General features: G+C 31.7%; 3 protein-coding genes across 3 annotated transcripts; 2 read left to right on the top strand and 1 right to left on the bottom strand.

Moving 5' to 3' along the window:
* Window positions 1–290: 290 nt before the first annotated feature.
* LOC131631282 (uncharacterized) lies at window positions 291–674 on the bottom strand. Its single transcript, XM_058902076.1, has one exon. It carries the CDS (start codon window positions 672–674, stop codon window positions 291–293), a length of 384 nt encoding a protein of 127 aa, XP_058758059.1.
* A 12804-nt stretch (window positions 675–13478) lies between these two features.
* LOC131631295 (protein TIC 62, chloroplastic-like) lies at window positions 13479–17488 on the top strand. The gene is made up of 15 exons (XM_058902097.1): window positions 13479–13763; window positions 13866–13977; window positions 14053–14125; window positions 14211–14256; window positions 14334–14510; window positions 14612–14693; window positions 14775–14847; window positions 14942–15052; window positions 15166–15318; window positions 15494–15678; window positions 15766–15975; window positions 16061–16246; window positions 16720–16905; window positions 17095–17180; window positions 17270–17488. Exons 1-14 carry the CDS (start codon window positions 13508–13510, stop codon window positions 17147–17149), a joined length of 1905 nt encoding a protein of 634 aa, XP_058758080.1. The 5' UTR covers window positions 13479–13507; the 3' UTR covers window positions 17150–17180; window positions 17270–17488.
* A 1833-nt stretch (window positions 17489–19321) lies between these two features.
* Window positions 19322–21853, top strand: LOC131631272 (uncharacterized). Its single transcript, XM_058902067.1, has 6 exons — window positions 19322–19510; window positions 19584–19819; window positions 20856–20938; window positions 21066–21200; window positions 21280–21384; window positions 21558–21853. Exons 1-6 carry the CDS (start codon window positions 19434–19436, stop codon window positions 21687–21689), a joined length of 768 nt encoding a protein of 255 aa, XP_058758050.1. The 5' UTR covers window positions 19322–19433; the 3' UTR covers window positions 21690–21853.
* Window positions 21854–23048: the final 1195 nt, after the last annotated feature.

The following is a 23048-nucleotide window of genomic DNA, read 5'->3' as shown; positions in this document are numbered from 1 at the left end:
GTTTTTATGATTATATATTTCTACATCTCAATTATCAATTGAAACTAAATTAAAATAATTAAGATTTAAATATTTTATTTTAATTTAGTCATTTATTTAATTTTTTTCTTCCAATTTTATATTTTAATTTTTTTCTTGCAAGTAATAAATAAGAGATGTAGAAATAGTTATTATTAAAATAGATAAAATTACAAAAAAAATATAATACAATATATTAAACACACAACACACTTAAAATGAAACACACATAATTTAATTAGTACAATAGACTCAGCTCACAAACAATTTATTTAATCATGAAACATTCTGAACTTTGTCCATATGTGTTTGACTAGATCTGCTTGTAATTCGTGATGGACATTTGAATCACGAATCACATATCTAGCACACACATGATTCGCAAATGCAGGTAGCACCTCGGTCGAGAATGACTCTGGTGTACTAGACTCACTTGCCTCATATTGGTCATAATCTGTCCAATGTTGAGCATATGTATCTCGTTCATCCTTAACAATCATATTATGTAATATGATACATGACCTCATGATGAGAGCCAAATCGGTTATGTCCCACAAACGGGCAGGTTCGCGGATGATTTTAAATCGAGCTTGCAACACTCCAAATGCACGTTCGATGTCCTTCCGACATCCGGAATCGCCGACGAAACATTGCATCGTCGTATGTAGGTTGGTCTGCAAAGTAGCCGTCAATTAATCTTTGGTTTGCCGTTGTATGATCTCTGTTGAGATATTTTCTCTTGACACGATGTATATATCCCCCTCTATTTGGTTTTGTCGCTCCTTAAACCGGTTGATGATATACCTCTCTTCGATTTCAGACTGCCTTTTGTAAGCTTCAATATCAAAAGGAAATTCTGAAGGATCCATTAATATTTTTTTAGTAATATGAGATTTTTGGTATTGGTATATCAATAGAAGAATAAGCCCCTATTTATAAGGAATTAAAATACAAACTACAAATGTTGTATGTGACCAAATAATGTGACAAAATAAGAATCAAAATACAAACTTCAATGTTGTTTATGACAAAATAATGTGACCAAATAATGTGACCAAATAAGAATCAAAATACAAACTTCAATGTTGTTTATGACAAAATAATGTGACCAAATAAGAATCAAAATACAAACTTCAATGTTGTTTATGACAAAATAATGTGACCAAATAATGTGACCAAATAAGAATCAAAATACAAACTTCAATGTTGTATCTGACAAAATAATGTGACCAAATAATGTGACAAAATAAGAATCAAAATACAAACTTCAATGTTGTTTATGATAAAATAATGTGACCAAATAATGTGACAAAATAAGAATCAAAATACAAACTTCAATGTTGTTTATGACAAAATAATGTGACTAAATAATGTGACAAAATAAGAATCAAAATACAAACAAATAATGTGACAAAATAGGAGTTCTCCTTAAATTGTTTGAATTCATTCCACTCTTCATTGGCCGTTTCCAAGGTTGCACCCTTGCTTCTTTTTTTTAGCTGCATCCCGCCCTATTGGGCGAGCACCTGATCTGATCCTACAGAATTGGAATCACTTGCATCACTCTCATGGACTCTTTTAGATCCACTACTTCCAGATCCAGTATTTCCTCCTACCGGACTACCGTAACGTGGTTGATCACGGAAAGCGAGCCATTCTGACATTAAAAGAAAATGTCCATTCTTACCACTTGAATATAATTCATACGCTTTTGCCAATACATCATTCTCCGACCACCCGCTTTGTTGCATACGCTTAGCGTTATCATAAGCACCAGTCCATTTATTAAGTATTTTACTCATGTAGTTGTAATGATTTCTGCATGCAGCTCCATCACGAGGAGGATCAAATGAGCAATGCTCATTACAGTAATGGTTTCTCCCAACAACACTGTCTGTTCCATATTTAATCCACCCACTAATTAGAACCAAATTTTGATCAGTGGTCCATTTGGGGCTTTTTCGGCGTACAGGAGTTGAATTATTTGCATTTGGAGTGGCTCATTGACCACCTCTCATGGCACCAATAGCCATTTGTGTAGAAAATTCAAGAACATTTTCATTCGGAACATTTTCATTTCCCATTGGAGTAGAAGAATAATCAGGGGGTGATTGAGATGAATATGACATCATTGATCCATAACATGGCCGATAATTTGGATTAGATGACGACATTATGAAATTTGGAGGAAATCCATTATTTGGTATATTTTGGGGACCTTGTTGGTTGGAAGATTGATTTTGAAATATATAGTTGTTGAAATTTGGGTAGTTGAAAGGATAATTAGTAGAATTTTGGGTGTTAAAAGGATTATTGTTGGGATCCATTTCACTACAAAGATGTCTAGAGCTACAAACAAGAATTTTGTGAAGGCTAAATAGAAAAAATTGAGAGAAAAAGTGAATTTTTTGTGTGTCCAAATCAAATGAAACAAGTCTCAATTTATAGACAAAAAAATGATGAATTTTGGTGAAAATAAAAATAAATAAAAAATTGATTTACTAAAAGTAATTTACATTAAATAATTATTATGAAATAAAAATCTAAACATACACAACAACCAATAATATTTTGTCACATACTTTAGGTGGCCCCCACTCTTTTCTTATTTAACAGGTTGAAAGTATTCAACACCAATTAATCCAAATCACATTAAACACATGATTCAACACACCATTGTAGCTATTCAACTATTGAATAAATTATTCAACACCCCCATTGTAAATGGTCTTAAAGACATTTTGGAGGAGATATAGGCCTAATATTTAAAAGTCTTTATTATTTGGAACAATTTCTTTATGGACCACCCAATCTTCTTAGAAATTTGCGGTAAAATTTCAAAAATACTCATATATTTCGGAAGTGCATCTCTGAAATCACTTTTTTCCGAAGAAAAAGTTGATTTCGAAGTGCACTTTCGAAAACACCTTATTTTTAGAAAAAAATGTGTTTTCGGAAATGCATTTCCAAAAACACATTTTTTTAGGGAAAGGGGTGTCTTCGGGGATGCATATGTGAAATATTATAAAAGAAATGTGATTTCAGAAATTTACTTCCGAAAAAACCTTTATTCGGAGATGCACTTCAGAAATAACCCCTCAAGGATAATTCGGAAATGCACTTCCAAAATATTACAGATCTGCAAGTTTCTAATCCTCTTCTTCCCAAATTTCTCATCTCTCTTCTTTCCAAATTTTACATCCTCATCTTCCTAAATTCTATTCTTCCCTAATTTCTCATTTCTCAAATTTCTCCATACTCTTCTACCCAAATTTCTCATCTCTCAAATTTCTCATTCATTTTCCATCTTCCATTAACCACAAACCTTCACCAAGAGATCTCGGTTCATGTCATAGAAGCCTTTCACCAACAACAATTGACAAACGACAACTGCTACAACCGTCAATCATCATCTCCATCAACCGTAAATTAGCACCTGCAAACATATTTATTAGACTCACAATAAAATTCGGAAGTGCATTTTTAAAACACCCAAAAATAAGTTATTTTGGAGATGCATCTCCGAAATAATTAAAAATGTGAAAAAACTCAATTCGGAAGTGCACTTCCGAATTTTAGGGATATTTTGGGGTTTCCAGCGGCCTGAACAGTGACCACCCTATTGGAGTATATAAAGAAATTCTCTTATTTGGCCCTATTAAAGCCCTAATATATTAAGCCTTCTACTAATGAGATTATTTTTAGGCCCCATAATTTTGAGCCCCTCAATAAATCTATTATTTTTGGGCCGTAATAAAGGGTCCTTATTTTGTTCCAAATATTTAACATGTGTTGTTGCATTTTCCAAACAAAACCCATTTTATATGAAATTATTATTCATCTCCTTGTTATAAATATAATGATTTTGTCATGTTCGGTATTTTGGTTGTATGTATCAATGAGTCTACTGACTGCATACTGGTATTACATTTTAGTTTGTATTTTACTAATTTTATTACTGTTTTAGATACTTTTGTACATATTGTTGTTAGACCTCCTATTACTAAATATAATTATGGAGATATATTACATTGTTTAGTAGATAAAGTAGTGTTTACAGGGTCTATTTATAAAATCAAATTATTTGAACTAGATGTTGGTAAATTAGTGTTTGCATTGGTATAATATGTATATTTTCTACTCTATAAATTTTACTATTTTAATTTTATGATTTACTTTTATTTTGTTTTATTTTGTTTAAAATATATATTATTATTTTTTAAGATACACAAACTATTAAATTATTATTAAATTATTGTTAATACATTTTATTATATTTTAAATTATTAATTTAAACTATAATATTTATTATTAATTAGATAGAACTTTTCTGCACATCGTGCGGGTAGACGTCTAGTCATTTATGAAATAATGCATATGTAAAAATAACAGTAAATAAATAAAATATCATAAAATAGTTTATAAAGTATAGAATGCAATATATATATATATATATATATATATATATATATATATATATATATATATATATATATAATATATACTTTCAGTTCAAATTAAACAACAAAAAGTTGTTTGTCTAATATAATCCTAAAGTCCCATTTAGTTTTCATACCCCTCTCACTCACATTTCCCTCTAACATCTAATTTTAATTAAAATAATACTTTTATTTTATTAAATAGAGATTTCACTAAATAATTATTTAATAAAAATTTCAAATTATATAATAATTATAAAATAATTATTTTATATTTATTCTACTAACTATTTTAAATATTTCTAAATAATTAAAATGTTTATTTATTTCTAATAAATTAAATAACTCTATTTTATTTCTCCTCTGTCAAATACTCTATATCCTTATTATTTATTAAATTACTAAAATATCCTTAACTTCCACAAAACACTAACGTAATTACAAATAGAAATATTTCAAGAAGACATACCCATATAATCACTCAATTTAAACCGAATAAATTAATAAAAAAATAATTATGTAAATTCGAGATGTTATAGTACGCATGCATGTACACTAACGTGAGGTTTGGTGAAAAGTGGTTATGGTGACTATGATGTAATCGAACTACCTTGAACATTGTCGAGCAGTTACTAAAAACACCACCTTTCTTCCATCTTTTGTAAATGATCGCAAGTGACATTTTTGGGGTCATCTGTTAGCATGTGATTTTCGACACTACATTAACCCTGGTTTGGAAGAGTCTTAGGGAACATATCCACAAGATTAGAATCACTTTCTCTTCAAAACATTCCCAGAATCTTGAAAAGGTTTGCACAAATCAGCACTTTGACAAGTATCGAGTTTAAGACACCCATTAGATGTCGGGGACTTAGTGTGTTTTTTAAGCCTAGAAGTCATCCAAAATAAGGATTCTTCGATAACAACTACTAGAGTCTATCGAAGATTCTCGAAATAGGCAATTGAGAGATGTAAAGACAATTAATTATTGGTGTAGGTGATGGTTTGAAGTAGTTTAAACGTTCAAGCGTGCAAGCCATGCAGAGGCCAGTAACCCACGTACTTGTGAACGTGTTGAGTGTTGAGAGAGTAACCGTTGTTAATAACAGTTCTTTTTCACTGGTAAATAAGTCAAAGTTCTACATTGTGATGAGGGTCACAATTTTTTACTTTTGTACAACTAAAGTATTCGAGTCACAAAGAGAAACAATTTGTGAGAAAATGTATGATTCAGCGTCATTTATTTAAATTCTTTGAGTCTTTTAATCGAAACATTTACTTTAATGAAAGTTGTTATGCATTTTGTTTACTTTATTCTTCCAAAGCAATTCTACATCTTTTCGATTAGAGTTTGTATCCCGTTCTTCGACATTCAAACATCTAAGGCTCAATCACATACACTTTTCGTTGTACTTTTCTGCACAAATTGATTTTAGAATTTTTTCGAGTTTAATCCATAAGTGAACTAAAATTTATTACTTGATTTACTATACCAGTAAACACAATGTCGTTTTGACGTCCTGTGTTGGCTCTCAACTGCTTTTATGACATTCTAATGTCTCTGATTTCTTTTTTATCAAGGATGTCTCTGATTTCTGAGAATGTCAAAACATATTTTTCTCCTCTTCATTACTAGATTTAATACATACTTCTACAATATTGAATCGTATTTATTTAAATTTGCATTTATTTATGATTGAAATCTTAAAGACAAGAAAAATGTTGCCACATATATAAAATTCCACAATTTTTAATTTAAAAAGAGAAAGCTTGGAACTTCAAGGACAACTTCCTGTTATACTAAAATGATGCGAAGAACACTCAGCCAAGGGTTAAGATCTGCTACCTTTGACTTTAGTGTCTTTAGTAACTTTGTGTGTATTTTTTTCTACCAAATTATCAACTCATTATTTTATTCTTTTATATATTAAACTAAAGGCATCAAAGGTATGAAATAGGAAAGGTAGGCAATCCTATCCCCTCATGCAATATGTTTAACTTAAAGTCTCTTTTATCGAGCAAACTACATACAACTAATAATAAAATATTTCTCATGATAATTAGAGGTGTCAAATTAGAGGGTCAAAAAAATTGAGCCCTAGCCCACTTAACGAGGGGCCTAAAAAAATTAGTTTTGTTTTATAAATAGACCCTGTAAGCACTACTTTATCTACTAAACAATATAATAATATCTCCATAACTATATTTAGTAATAGGAGGTCTAACAACAATATGTACAAAAATATCTAAAACAGTAATAACATTAGTAAAATACAAACTAAAATGCAATACCAGTATGCAGTCAGTAGACTCATTGATACATACAACCAAAATACCGAACATGACAAAACCATTATATTTATAACAAGGAGATGGATAATAATTTCATATAAAATGAGTTTTGTTTTGAAAATGCAACAGCACATGTTAAATATTTGGAACAAAATAAGGACCCTTTATTACGGCCCAAAAATAATAGATTTATTGAGGGGCTCAAAATTATGTGGCCTAAAAATAATCTCATTAGTAGAAGGCTTAATATATTAGGGCTTTAATAGGGCCAAATAAGAGAATTTCTTTATATACTCCGATAGGGTGGTCACTGGTCAGCCCGCTGGAAACCCCAAAATACCCCTAAAATTCGGAAGTACACTTCCGAATTGAGTTTTTTCACATTTTTAATTATTTCAGAGATGCATCTCCAAAATAACTTATTTTTGGCTGTTTTAAAAATGCACTTTCGAATTTTGTTGTGAGTCTAATAAATATGTTTGCAGTTGCTAATTTACGGTTGATGGAGATGATGACTGACGGTTGTAGCAGTTGTTGTTTATCAATTGTTGTTGGTGAAAGGCTTCTATGACATGAACCGGGATCTCTTGGTGAAGGTTTATGGTTAATGGAAGATGGAAAATGAATGAGAAATTTGAGGGATGAGAAATTTGGGTAGAAAAGGATGGAGAAATTTGAGAAATGAGAAATTTGGGAAGAATAGAATATAGGAAGAAGAGGATGTAAAATTTGGAAAGAAGAGAGATGAGAAATTTGGGAAGAAGAGGATTAGATACTTGCAGATATGTAATATTTTGGAAGTGCATTTCCAAATTATCCTTGAGGGGTTATTTCTGAAGTGCATCTCCGAATAAAAGTTTTTTCGAAAGTAAATTTTTGAAATCACATTTTTTTTATAATATTTCAGATATGCATCTCATGTTTGTTAATTGATAAAATTTTGTGGTAAGTGTGAGATTTTATACGTTGAAAATTGATGTTGAGCAAATTAAGAAAAATCAAGAGAAACACAGTGATAATGTAAGTTATTAGAGAAACTTACCTAATAAGAAGAAAAAAAAATGTTAAAATTAGCAAATGAGTTGTGTTATATGTCAATTTTATAAGTAATATATGTGGTTAGTAGGAGGTTTCTTTTGTATGGTTGGTTTCTTTTGGATGTGTTATGGTTGGTTGGTTATAAGTGGGAGTAATAGCATGATTATTGGGTTGGGTGTGTTAGTGGGTGAGTTGATTTTTTATGATAGATTTTTTTAAATTTATTAATTAAAATATATAGAGGTAAAATATTATTAGTAGTGTCATATTTTTTAGTGCGTAAGTTATGAATCAAAAAAATTTCAAAAAGGGATTAGTAATTTAGTATGAAACATGTCATATTTATCCAATTTAATAATTTAATTAGTTATTATTATTTTTAATTTAATAATTTTTATTTATTATAATAATTAAAAATATAAATAATAAGAAATAAAATAATAAATATTTATTAATAATGATAAATGAAATTACTCAAATAACCTTAATTTTGGCTCCAAAATATACTTCAATGACTTAACAACTTTAATTAATAAGATAAGATTTATTTTTTTACTCCTATTATTTAAAATATTTATTTGTTTAATGCTATTTCATAAATTATTTATTTAATAAATTTATTTGAATAGGAAATAATAGTAATGGTTAGTAAATTTTTCTATTTAATATTAAATTTTATTTAACAAATTTATTTAAAACATAATTAATATATTAACGTTATTAATTTTTTTTATTAAATTATACATTAATGTTATTTTTTTAATTATATAAAGTGAAATTAATATATTAACTAATTATAACTATGTATTTTACTGTATAATTATATTATAATTAAAAAAAATAACTGTAACTATGTATTTTATATACTGTATAAGTATATTGTAATAAGTATATTGTAACTAATTATATTTGATTTAAGGTCCTATGCATACAAATGTATCAAGATGTATATTTTGAGCACTAACTAATCAATATTTGATTGCAAGTTTGTATCTCAAGAAGATCAAAAACTAATCTTCAAATAATATCAGTCTTGAAATCTTTTTGATGCTATCTTGTGCATAGATGAGCTTTTGAACACTTAACTAGGTAGAGTTAGCTTTAACCTTTTTCCTTACTTTTTGTCAATGATCATTTGCTAATATCTTTGTCTTCATCAAAACACAATAGATAAAGAGTCTTGTCTTCACAATCTCCCCTTGTTTGATGATTGCAACCAAAAACTTTATATGGACAATGCTCCTCCTGAATTAGATAACTCCCACTAGATCCTTGCATCAATGTATGATAATTTTTGACATTTTAACATTGCAACACATTTGCAATGCTTGCTGCAAATTTTGTTAGAAAGAACAAACACGCCATACAATATCTTCCCCCCTTTGTCATTAACAAAATGGGAAAAGTCTTTAAAAAAAGAGTATTTTATCAAGGCATAACCAACCATAATATAGAATAACAGTACCAAACATAATTATTGCAGAAGCAACACCATATGACATAAGCAAAACTAATATTAATAAACCATAATAGTACAAAACATAAGCATAACAGTACGAAACAGAATTATTTGAATGGAAGCTACAATAACGAAACATAATATAACTTGCAGAATTGTTTCAAATTATTTATATAACTTACAAAAATCATATTTAGTTCATATCGAATGATGGTTTGGCCATTTGGTTTCAAATTGCACAAAAATGCACGCTTGCTTCATGATGAAGAAAAGGAATGAATCAAGGGGTTTGCCATGCTTTTTGACTTTATAGATTGCTTCTGATCTTTAGAGATTGGTTTTGATCTTTAGAACAAGTCACAAGCTTGAAAGAAGAGAGTTGCTGGCAAAAAGTGAGCTTTATCAAAGTGGCTATGTGACTTTATGCATAATGCTCCATAAATGGTATCATGCAATGGATAAAGCCTCTAATATTTGCGTAATGCACTTAGGGTTTGTGTAACTCTCAGATTATGAAGAGATCTAGAGGTAATAGGGTATGAAAAGAAGGATTTATGGTAAGGCTTGAGATTTGATCATGAACTTGTCACATAAATGAACCTCTAATGCAACTTCATGGTGCCATATTCCTAAATTCGATTCTCCTTGCTCAAGCATGATAAATTCATGCTCTTGGAATATTTCGAAAGCTGGAAACATCCTTTACAACTTTCATGTTGAGCACTTGTCCTGAATCAGTTGGGATCATGAAGAAAAGTGGCTTCCAACTTTGGAAAAATAAGCTTTTTTTTACACTTGGAAAATTTTCTAAGTGTTGGAACTTTTATAACCTTGAAACTTCATTTTGATCAATCCATATCTTCTAAGCCATGTATTTTTTGGAGATCATTCCCTGTGGCAAAGTTGTAGTATGAAACATCATCTTCAATTTAATCTTTTGGGCATGACTTGTGTTGACTTTTTCAAATGAACCAAGTAACTTTAAAACCAATGAAACCCTACAGTCATGAAGCAATCCTTTGTAAAATGCACCTTGAAACCTTAAATTCGGACTTTCACTTGATGGAAGCAAGAACCATAAATCATTTCAAACCTCTGATGAGCCAATGATGAAACCCTACCACTTAAAACTTATTGAAGGAGAAAGTGATCCTTATTCCTTGATGATGATGATAAAACATGTGATCATATACCTTATGTTCATGATTGTGAGGTTGTTGACATAATGGATATATGCAGATGAATGCGAAACATAAGTTAATTGTGATTGAAATCAATATGGCAAATTTTGGGATGCAACACTAGTGTACCATTTTACCTCGCATTTTCTAATGACCGTTATGCAAGGATAGAACTAATCTCCACCCTTCAACGAATATTTCTATTCCCATATAAAGAAGGCTTGAAAGGATGGAAAAGAAAGAACTTTGCATAACAATCTTTTGAAAGAAAATGCTGAAACTCTATGTTATAGAAAACATCAAGAAATGAACTTTTGTTCATATACTTACTTTCAAACACTTTGTGTTATTCATTATATTTCAATTTGTGTAATCATCTTTTTAGAAGCATATTTGCAAACACACATTTGTATCTTAATTTTTGAGTTGATTTTGTTCCTTGAGAGACTAGGGTATAATCATAATTCTCAAGAAGACATTGACAATAGATCTTTGTGGTTGTAATCAATTTAGTTATAGTGGATTAAGTCCTTGTGAGAAGGCGAAATCACCTTGGCGGCTGGACTGGAGGTAGCTTCATTAACATCAAACCAGGATAAAAATATTGCATTCATTATTTTTATTCTAAGTTCTTTGTTTGTTTTTCTTTGTTAGCAAAAAAATGTCATTCTTGAAACCCAATTCAAACTCCCTTTTCTTGTGTTTCATTAACCTTCAGAAATAGATGCCTCAGACATAGTGTTTGATGGTATATTAAAACAATTACTTCCAGGAACAAATAAGGAATAAGTTGTTAGATATTACTCTTGAACTTGGTCTCCAGCCCACTTAAATTATAGTACTATTAAAAAAAGAGATTTTAGCCATTGTTTTATGCATTACCAAGTTTCAAGAGGATTTGTTTTCAAAATCATTTTTATTAAAAACATATTGCAAAGCTACTAAGAGTGTTTTTAATAAGGATGTTTAAAAATTGGTTTCAAAACATATTTTTTCTAGATGACAAAATTTGTTATCCTGCTTTGATTTTGAAATAGAACACGTTGAAGGAATTAAAAATTTCTTACTAGATTTTTTAACTCGAGAATTCTTACAGGGTAAAAATGAGCAACAATTAGAGTGATATCAGAGATGATTATGTACCTCCATTATAATCAAATAATAAATCCATAGTTTTAGGATTACCTTCATATATTATAAAAATTACTCCTCAAATACCTTCTTCCCCCATACCTATGATTAGGTATACATTATTATCTCCATTATCTTTTACTCAAAAAATTACTACTTCCTCGTCTTCTCAAATTAAACCTACTTGAAAATTATGTCTTTACACACCTCCACCTTCTACAAAATCTTCTTTCATTATCAAAAATCTATCAGAACCGATTATCCATTTGGATCACATCTGTCATTTAGATGCGTCATTATTACAAGTTATTTCAAGAATTTTTCCTCCTAGATTTTTCTTTTTATCAAAAGACTTATTTAAAACTCGAGAATATTATGAATTTATTTTGGTTGATATTGATTCTCTTTTTCTTACTCATCAATATGATGAGAACGATAAATCAAAAATTAAGTTCTCCAAATTTGAAATTATTAAAATTTTATCTCCAGCGGATTGGAAAGAACCACCCCCCCCCCCCCCATAGAAAGAAAATCTTTCTCAAGGTCTTACATACAATTATATGGATTACATGGACGTCTGGTCCAATTTCTTAGCAATTGAGCCATTTAACCACACTTGATTTATTTGCTTTAATGAATATATTTCATTAAACTTTCACTATTAGTTTATCCAATGGTTTTAGTTTATTGGACCCAAATTGGATATTTTTCCAAATTATACTTCTAAAGCCTTCAATGACTTTATCTCAGAGACTAGTTGTCTATCACACAAGGCTTTATTATCTTTTTGTGCAGTTTTTGAAATTACTTGAATTATCTCATGGACATTTTCATCTGAGCAGTTATGGCAAGATTCTCTAGCTTCTCAGTTGGTTAAATTTTTTTTTATTAAATGGTGGATTAAGTTTAATCCAGATCTGCTAACAACAACAAAGTTGGAAGCATGGTGTAAGGCTCATCCCAACCTTCGCAAAAATACCAATATTAATTTAGAAGATACTGCATTTCTTATGGATCAATCTAAGTTTCTAGCTACTTTATTAGCTAATACCAGCCATAATAAATTTTTAAGTAAATTGAAAGATGTTATGTCAGTTTTCTCAGAAAGTGATAGTGTTTCCAATATATTTGACTAATTGAATGACAACGAAGATGAGTGTTATGACTTTATTGATCTCTGAAGATAAACATTACTTTTTAAAGATAAGATTTACTTTAGCTAACTTGCTATTTTATTTGTCGCGATGTAATAATTAAAGGCCATGTGGGCCATCACTATCTTTTAAATATATGTTTCAATAATTAAGCCTTGTCAGCCACTTACTTGTATAGTAGTAGGGTTAATTTAATTTGGTTTTAAGTCAGTGTGTTGTTTCCTCTATATAAAAGATGGTTTAATTTGTTTAGAAGGGTATTCAAAAATTGAGAGACTCAATCTAGAAATCTTAAGTTTGCAATCAACTCTTGTAATTATTTTATCAATAAAATTATGTCTTTAAATACCTTCATCTTTACTTCCGCATTTATCTTAACTTTGACAATTCACTCTATTTTAAAAATTATTTTCACTATTGTAACAAAAATAATAAAAAATTGTTTTCACTATTATTTTCCTTATTATCTATTCATCCGTCTTTGAAATTATCAATGTCAGCGTGTCCGTATCATGTGTAAGTGTTATAGACGTGCTTCATAGATATTATGTGTCTATACAATATATTTATAAAATATAATTGCCTTTAAAACATGACTAATCTTTGTTGAACACCCTTGAATGCTGACCAATCTTATTTAACCCACAAGTGTTGAGGAATGATCAATGCTAAAGTGGATGTATGTGGGGCAGGGGCATGATATGATATCCACACATTACAAAGGATGGCACCACTGCCAATGAGAGAAGATTCTAATGGATAATAATAATAACAACCTAATATTGAACACAATATATGAGATTCAAAACTATTCACCATTCTCATTCCCACCAAATCATTCATTCATCCTTCAAAGCCATGCCAATGGATGCTTTCTCTCTCACTTCAACTACCATTCCCTCCACTCTCACACGTAGAGACACTGCAGCAGATAAACCTTCCTGTCATCTCAACCTTTCCAAACAGTCACATTTCATGAGGTACCCTCTAATCACAACTCTCACCAACAGCAGAATCTGCAGTAACAATAGCATAAGAGCTCAAGCTTCAGGTGATAAATAAACATGCTCCAATTCCCATGCTTGTGTGTGTATGACTGTATGTGTGTTTTTGACATGTATGAATGTTTAACATGTGTGGATCTTGATTCAAGGTTCAACCAAATCTAGTACTGCTGAGGGGATTCCTGAGAAAACAGATTCCAAGGATGATAATCTAGTTTTTGTTGCTGGTGCTACTGGAAAAGTTGGTTCGAGAACAGTCAGGTACATTTTCATTTTCATCTTTTGAGATAGAAACTTTTGTTTGCAAAAATGCTAATCAATGATAGTTTCATTCAGGGAGCTTATAAAGCTTGGTTTTAAAGTTAGAGCTGGAGTGAGGAATACTCAGAAAGCTAGTGCATTGGTTCAGGTTAGGGTGATTAATTTACGATTACGACTAGTAGTAATAACTAGCTTCTTAATATGCATTAAAGATATGAATATATGATATGCAGAGTGTTAAACAATTGAAACTTGATGGTGCAAGTGGAGGGGGTGAAGGTAAGCCAAGAAAGTTTTTGACAGTAACAAAAATGCTGCTGTGTTGGATAACAGAAAGTTTTTGGTTTTTAGCCCAGCTGTAGAGAAGCTTGAAATTGTGGAATGTGATTTGGAGAAGCCGGATCAAATTGGATCAGCATTAGGGAATGCATCAACTGTGATATGTACTATTGGTGCTAGTGAGAAGGAAATTTTCGATATTACTGGACCTTGTCGAATCGATTATAGAGCCACCAAAAGCCTTGTTAATGCTGGTAACAAGAGCTTTCTTTCATTATGATTTTGTTCAATGCTATTTGTTTTAGGCCTAAATGTTGAAAATAGTTTTTTTGTTTATTCTGTCATGGTGCTGCAGCAACTGTTGCCAAAGTAAATCACTTCATATTGGTTACTTCATTGGGAACAAACAAATTTGGTTTTCCTGCAGCTATTCTCAAGTGAGTTTCTCAAGCAGTAGTTATATTTTCATGTTCACATCGTAAAGAAGTTGAATTGATCGATTGGTTCTATTTGTATAGTTTATTTTGGGGGGTCTTGATTTGGAAAAGGAAGGCTGAAGAAGCTTTGATAGCGAGTGGAATTCCATATACAGTAAGTCATTGTAATTACGCAGAAGCAAAGCGCGCGTACGGTCCTAATTATCTTATTATAAAGTCATTGTTATGTTATGTCACTGTTTTTTCAGATAGTGAGACCTGGTGGCATGGAGAGGCCTACTGATGCATACAAGGAAACACATAATGTAACTCTATCAACTGAAGATACTTTATTTGGGGGTCAAGTTTCAAATCTTCAGGTACATATATAGTTATATGGTTACGAATATCGATATATGGAAGTTGAAACACATATGTAACTATATCGTTACGATATATAGATATATGGAAGTTGATAACTCTCTCAATGCAGGTTGCTGAACTCATGGCAGCAATGGCCAAGAATCCCGATCTTTCGTACTGTAAAATAGTAGAGGTCATTGCCGAGACAACTGCACCACTAACACCTGCCGAAAAACTTCTTACAACGATACCTTCTCAACGCCCTTACATTTCTTCGCCTAAGGTGAGTATTGCCTTATATAATAATCCCTCTGGTCCTTAATATAAGAAAAAATTTATTTTTTAGATTCATTGAATAATCAATGTACATCTTATAACGTATATTTACAACTTAATCAAAACATGTTAGTACAAACCAGACTTGTGAATTGATTAATAGTTTTATTTGGACGTAACAGAAACCAGATGCAGCAACTGTCAGTAATCCAGGTCCCTCTGCTAATGTTGTAGCGGACGTACCTGTCAGTAGTCCAGGTCCCTCTGCTAATGTTGTAGCGGAAGTACCTAGTATTGCTCCTCAAAAAGAAACAGAACAACCAAAACCAGTGGCGAAAACGGAACAGCCACTTTCTCCTTATACCGCGTAAGCCAGAGTGCTAGTTTTTGTTGACAGTAAATATTTTTATATGGACCAGTTGCAAAATAACTGATTTGGTATATACATTTTCAGTTATGATGATTTAAAGCCACCATCATCGCCTTCTCCAACTAAGCCTAGTGACAAGAAACAGATAAGCTTCAGTGACGCAGTTCCAACACCTATTTCTTCAGTTCCAACACCTATTTCTTCGGATACTCCAAGTAGCATTCAAGAAATAGATGGCATTTCTCAGACAACATCTTCCTCAAAAGGGAAGGAGTCTCTATCTCCTTACGCAGCGTAAGCCGATTTATAATTTTATGGCGATATCATATATTAGTACAGCCATCCCAGATTAGATTTGAACTTTTTCGTGTGTTTATAGATATCCTGATTTAAAGCCTCCTACTTCACCATCTCCGAGTGTACCAACTACATCAGTATCCAAGATTGATACTGTTGTAGTATCAAGCAATGGACCAGCTCAACTTTCTGTCGAAGACACACCAGAGGATGATGGGCAGCAGCGCCTTCATGAACCAAAGCCAAGACCACTTTCACCTTATGCAATGTAAGTTGATTCTTATTACAACTTGCCTTTGATTTTTCTTATTTAATCTCCAAAGATTCTTGATTTTTGTTGGAATACTTGGAATGATGTAAACTTGAAGTGGAAACTTGGAATAACTGATTGACATTAAATTGGCATATATGAACACAAGTATGAACTAGTATGATTGGAAATGAATTTGAAAAGATTCGTTTTAGTCCCACATAGGAAGGACAACACATATTAGTAGTGGTTATATATTCCAAGTCTTCGTATCATCAGAAGGTGTAACTCTAAAACGATTACTTACCGTGCAAGTAATAACTGTACAATTGAGCTGTTTTATCTTTGAGGTGGGACGGTAGTTCAATTGCTTTGCATAACTTTAGGCAGTGCTTGCTGCGAAACGTCGTCTTAAAGAGAGCAAACCGTTCCACCGTTCCGCGACTCAACCCAGTAATTTCTTTTGTGGCTGAATTTTTTTAAAACCGTAGATATCCTGATTTAAAGCCTCCTAGTTCACCATCTCCGAGTGTACCAACTACATCACCATCCAAGATAGATACAGTAGTAGTTTCCAGCAATGGACCAGCTCAACTTTCTGTGGAAGATACACCAAAGGACGATGGACAGCAGCACCTTCAGGAACCAAAGTCAAGACCACTTTCACCTTATGCAATGTAAGTTGATTCTGATTCCAACTTTCCTTCAATTTTTCTTATTTATTCTATCCAAAGATTCTTGGTTCCTTATTATAGAAGAAAGAAAGAAAGGGATTTGGAATCTTGATTGAGATCTACCTGCAGTCACTATTTTATCGTCGTGACTAAAGTAAGATTCTGATATCATCATGCAAATGAACTTTTCAGGTATGAGGACTTGAAGCCTCCTGCATCACCACAACCTTCCTTCAGAAAATCCTAGGAAATGTTTCCAGCCTATGGAATCAGACAAGGTTAGAAATACAAAATATTATACGTTATATACTTGATTATATACACTATAGTGGACTCTTGATTGTGATATAACTGTTGGATCAAATAGGATTGTTTTATTGAAGAGTTTATGCAGCAGCACATATGGAGGATTGTCACTCGAAGTATGAAGATCGGAAGCATTTAGTTGAATGGAAATTTTCTTGCCATTTATTTCTTGATAACCTTTTGAGGATAGTCACTCAAAAAAGCACTGTTGTTTATATATATAATTTACTTTTCCCATGTTGCAAGTTAAATAAGGAAAAGGTATTACTTTTCAAGATCATTTTTCCATTTTATATTATTTTCATTTTTATGTTTCTCACTCACATAGCATGAGGAAAAAATATATGACAGTAAAAATATACTTAGTGCTAGCATGGTTTATTGTAGCCATTGCAATGCTTTGGCCGTGTAGACGTGTGATGTCAAACCAAAGCTAATCAAATGATGCCCAAAATCACGAATGTTTCTCAAATCGATGCCTCCAACACAAGTGAACAAGTTTCTATGTGAACATCGAGGTTTAATTAGTATCTCAAACTCAAGGCACAAATGCTAACAACCACGCCAATTGCCTCTTTTGTTGAAACATATAATCAATCATGTTATCTTTGTCTCACACTTCTCTTTACTTAAACTTTGGATCCTTGATTCAGGAGTATCATATGTCTGGCAACAAACTAATTTTATGTCATCTCACTTATATCCCTCCTTATTGTTACTTTGAAAAATGTTATAAGATGAGATTTCTTCAAATACAAGCAAACATGAAAAAGTCTAACTTAGCATGATGAGTTAACAACACTAACTAACAGTTAGTTGTGGAAGTTAGAATTAGTTAGAGAAAGTAATACAATAAGTGCTTGTGCATTGTAAGAATCATGGATGTTACTTGTACTACAAGTATCAACAGTTATTCACCATTCAAAGTTAATGAAGTTAGTTGAATCATATAGAATATGGTTATTCATAATATAGTGTCAGTTAGAATAATTTAGCCTCATTCTCCTCATTTCACTGTTGAGTTGTTTCTTCTTTGCCTCATTCTTCAAGAACAATTTCTTGATTTGTTGATTTGTATTTCATCTTCTTCTCCATTACATCACTGTTTCCATATCAGTATTTGCTTTGTTCTCCTTTTCTTCTCAGTTTCATTGATTTCTTTCATAACAGTTCTTGATCCGTTCATCATTTTCGCTCCATCTTTGTTTCACTTATAAAATACACAATACAAAAAAAATATGAAACGTACAATATCATCGGTTTAACAAGAACAAGAACATTGATGCAACCTACAACTCATTGTCTTCCTCAAGACACACAACTTTTAGTCTCACATTTGTTCAACCTGCAAACAAACAAATATGTGGCATGGAGACCTTATTCTAGGATTGTTCAACACAAATGATACACAACACCCCATCCAGATCCCACTGTAGGCACGAGGCTGTTCTGATACTAAGTCCTACTATGGATCGTAATTTTTGTTAACTCTGCATATCATGTATTGACCGCTAGTTAAAAAAACTTATTTATTAATTCATATTTAAAAATAGGTTAAATTATTCCCATGATACTTTAAGTTATTTAATTGTAACAGTTTGGTCTTTCAAGTTTTTTTTTTAACAATTTGGTCCTTTTGGGTTATAACTGACTCATTTTTCTCTCATTTTAATCATTTAGAAATGTTGATTGTTGTGTTTTTGGAAACACTTCATCATTTTTACATCGTTCAAAATAGTTGCATCCACAATTATCACATTTTTTGGGTTAAAAAAGGATAATGACGCACACATTTGATAACATAAAGGACCTAGTTATAGCAAAAATAATATAAAGGACCAAACTGTTACACAATTAAATAACTTAAAGGACCTTGGGAGAAATTTAACCTTAAAAATATTTACTAATATTCAGTCAACAACCTTGAGATTAGTTCTGACCATCTCAGATTGAGTTGTGGAGAAATAATTCTTTTTATTAATTCCAGCGTGAATCACCAAATCAAAGATGATGGGTAATTTGTGTTAATATATAAAAATAATAATAATTAAATAAATTAATGTTCTACTAAATTGATTACCCGTTAAAATAAAATGTTTTACTAAATTTCCTAATGATCCTTTCATTTTGGATTATTCTTAGTTTTAACCACCTGGTTCCCCAACTCAGTACACGCGTGGCATTAACACCGTTTTCTCCGCCGGCGCTAGGGTTCAGACTCAATAATGGCCGATACACACCCGACGCCGACGGAAAACGTCACACCCTCAACCGCATCGGCGTACCTTAACCCTTCCTACTGGTAAGTGTAAATCAAAGCTTCTTAACATCTTCACTGATAATTTTTCCAGAATTTTTGAAATTTGATGCTTCAGGGATGAGAGATTCTCGAAGGAGGAGAAATATGAGTGGTTCAAGGATTATTCCCATTTCCGTCACATTATTCAACCTCACCTAACGCCCCGTTCCTGTGTTCTGGAGCTTGGATGTGGAAACTCACAAATGTGTGATGGTTTGTATAAAGATGGAACAACAAACATAACTTGCATTGACCTTTCACATGTTGCAGTCAATAACATGCAAAACCGTTTACTTTCTCAAGGATTTAAAGGTCCGTTTTAGCTTCCATGTCTTTCCTTCTATTTTGCAATCCATTAAATAGATCGAAGTAAATTAATTACTCATTATTGAAATTCATTTTTTTTCTTCCAATATTATACTTCACTCCCAAACAAATATTGGGAAACCCAAGAGCACTTGAATGAGATTGAAATGGTAAGAGATCTCTTCAGGTCTCTTAATCAGAGATCCTAGGTTTGAGCTCAGCCCTGAGCATGCGGCATTGTTAAATTCTCTTGTTAAAGAGTTTTGCGGCTTATTGTGATCCTCCCCGGTTTGAGGGATTAATCTCTGCAGTTGCGCACAAAGGATAACTATTTAATAAAAAATAAACAAATGCTAGGCATGTAGGTTTTACCTTAGGGCATAAGCATACACATAACCCTGATATTTCAGTGTGGAACATCAACACTATACCTACATTTGTGATTACATTCAATCACTTATATTTACTCAAATCATTCCCTATGTCTATATGCCAGTGTTTTGTGTATATGGATAAAGTGTTTGATGTTGTGTCTATGAAAGTACTTCCTATGTGCTATATAACAAACTATCATAGTTGGCTATAAGAGCTTCACCGTTAATGCATAGATTCTTAAATCTAAATAATAGACATGGCGGATGGCCGAGAGCCAAAATCCACCATACAAGCTGTTTTGCGGCGCCATTATAGCGGATTATGCTTAAAACCTGCAATATTGGCCGACATTTACCATTGCGGTGAGCCCAAAAACCACCATTGTATATTCGCATTGGCCGCAATTTGATAACTCCTGATAATAGAAAATGAAAATGCCATCTTTGCAGGGTTGAAAAAGTGTAGATTAATTTTTTTCCACAACCTTACTTGGTGTAATTGGTATTTTGGTGGATATGAATTATCAATTTGTTTTGTATATGATTTTTTCGTTGACTAACTAGTAATTGTTGATATCAACTTTCTCAAGATCTGGTTATACTTTGTTCATTTGTTGTGTATGGATTTCTAAATTTTCCATGTGTTTGTTTGCATTTGTGATTATTAGACATAAAAGTGATGCAAGCTGATATGCTAGAGCTACCTTTTGATGATGAGTGTTTTGATTTGGTTATCGAGAAAGGAACTATGGTAAATTAGATGATTTTCCTTTCATCTATAACGAAATTTTGGCTGGACATTCTAAACTAATTGTTATTCCTCCTACATCTTCTAAGCTTGAGTGTTAAATGTGAATATGTTAACTTTGATTTTTAAGGATGTATTGTTCGTGGATAGCGGTGACCCATGGAATCCAAAGCCGGAAACTATGTCCAAGGTCATGTCCACATTGAAAGGTGTTCACAGGGTTTTGAAAGAAGATGGCATATTTATCTCGATAACTTTTGGCCAGGTTTGAAGAATGAGCTGTTAGTCCTTTTGTCTTTTGTTAGGTCCTGCCTTTATTCTAATCTGCTTAAAATTCATGCCAGCCACATTTCAGGCGTCCTATATTTAATAAACCAGATTTCACCTGGTCTGTTGAGTGGACTACTTTCGGTGAAACCTTTCACTATTTTGTCTATGTTCTAAAGAAGGTTAGTCATCCGCATAGCCTCATTTTTCATTTTCTCTGTGATGAAAAATGATAACTCACTACATAGATTTCATCACGAAAATGGCATGAAGTTGATAAGGACTGCAATTCATATGCATGTTATAACTGTTCTGTATCTCTGTTTTAACTATGATAAATGGACATTTTTTTCAGGGACAGAGGACATCATATGAAGATATACAACCTGTTAAGAGGTTTGAAGTGCCGACTTTTAATCTGTTCCATGAGGAGTTAGAAAGTGAAGATTTTGCTTTTCTAATCAATGTTGATGAGTTGAACAGTTAGGCAGTATTGTAGGAAGTTTTGTTACCAATTTTAAATACTTTTCCTTGCTGCAATTTTGATCCATTTATTTTGAAGTAGGAACAAGATTAATGTTAGGCATACTGATAGTAATTCTAGTTCTAGTTTGTTGAAAACTAAATGAAACAATATTCAAATTTCTTCTATATGGAAAAGCAGTTTACGTATACATTATCGAAAGTATACTAAATTTATTGTATATACTATTTCTTAACCAGCATTCATAGACCATTTGTCACTCAAAAATGTCGGTCTAGAAAATTTGAACTCTGAACTCTATTTGTTTAGATTACTAAGTCTTTGAATATCTTAGAACTGTGTTCATTAATGTTAAAAAGTTAATTCTACAACAAAGATATAAGGCTGGCTTAGTGGCTTGGATATGAGAGTTAAAGAGTGAAGTGATAACATTAATCTTGAATTTGATTTTGATTTTCACCTTCAGTAAATACTAATAGAAACACACTTCAAATGTTCAGTAATCCATCTCTAAATCAAGACTCAGATTCTATTGACAGGAAACAATTCTTCCAGACTCAGGTTCTATTGACAGGAAACAATTCTCCCAACAACTCTTTTTTGATGGTTGATTTTTCGAATTATCAAAGCTTTCAATGTCTTTATAAAACCTTCAAAAGCTCCTTAAATCAAAGAAGTGTTTTGGCAGCTACCTATTTTTATTTAGATCAAATGTAACTGTGATAGAGCCTATATAATCATGATCTCTCTCCAACGGAATGTGGTGGAATTTTTCGAGATAGAGAAGGAGGTTTCATCTTGGCTTTTACTGAATAGGTCAAGTGGTCTTCAACTCTTGCTGAGTTTTGTGTAATGTTAAGAGCCATGAAAATCTCTATGAATAAAAATTGGGCTAAACTATGGATAAAAATTGGGCTAAACTATGGATTAAAACAGATTCCAACATGGTAGTGCAAGCACTCTCAGTTTTCTTTGGCGCCTTGGCAAGTAATTAGTATAAGACTTATAGAAATTTTTTTTTTTTTCAAATTGACACTTTTACATTTCTCACATTTATAGAGAATAAAACTCTCGTGCAAATTTTTTGCTAATTTAGGATTCTCTTTGAGTTCTCTAACTATTTTGAATTCATTCCTCTAAAAATTAAGAATGTTTTTCTTAATAGGTTAGGTATGTTTTTCTTTAAATTTTTACAAGATTTGTAGGTACTACCAATTGACATATTAACATTGGTAGTTTCAAGAAACAAGCTAGCCTTTTAAGATTATAGAAAATATGCTAAAACATATGTTTTACCCCTTATTTTTAAGCTGCAATTTATTTTGGTTCCCTAATTAAATAAAAATATATATTGGTCCTTTA

Source organism: Vicia villosa, unplaced genomic scaffold (assembly GCF_029867415.1).
Source record: "Vicia villosa cultivar HV-30 ecotype Madison, WI unplaced genomic scaffold, Vvil1.0 ctg.000799F_1_1, whole genome shotgun sequence".
In the NCBI taxonomy this organism is placed as follows: Eukaryota; Viridiplantae; Streptophyta; class Magnoliopsida; order Fabales; family Fabaceae; genus Vicia; species Vicia villosa.
Note: the sequence above shows the minus strand (reverse complement) of the source record. Positions and strands in the feature narration are given on the sequence as shown.

Coding starts and splice junctions, on each gene's coding strand:
- LOC131631282 (XM_058902076.1), bottom strand. CDS start 674: ATGCAATGTTTCGTCGGCGATTCCGGATGTCGGAAGGACATCGAACGT.
- LOC131631295 (XM_058902097.1), top strand. CDS start 13,508: ATGAGATTCAAAACTATTCACCATTCTCATTCCCACCAAATCATTCAT. Junction 13,978..14,052: donor GTTGGTTCGAGAACAGTCAG/GTACATTTTCAT, acceptor AGTTTCATTCAG/GGAGCTTATAAAGCTTGGTT. Junction 14,848..14,941: donor CGAGTGGAATTCCATATACA/GTAAGTCATTGT, acceptor CTGTTTTTTCAG/ATAGTGAGACCTGGTGGCAT.
- LOC131631272 (XM_058902067.1), top strand. CDS start 19,434: ATGGCCGATACACACCCGACGCCGACGGAAAACGTCACACCCTCAACC. Junction 20,939..21,065: donor TTATCGAGAAAGGAACTATG/GTAAATTAGATG, acceptor TTGATTTTTAAG/GATGTATTGTTCGTGGATAG. Junction 21,385..21,557: donor TTGTCTATGTTCTAAAGAAG/GTTAGTCATCCG, acceptor CATTTTTTTCAG/GGACAGAGGACATCATATGA.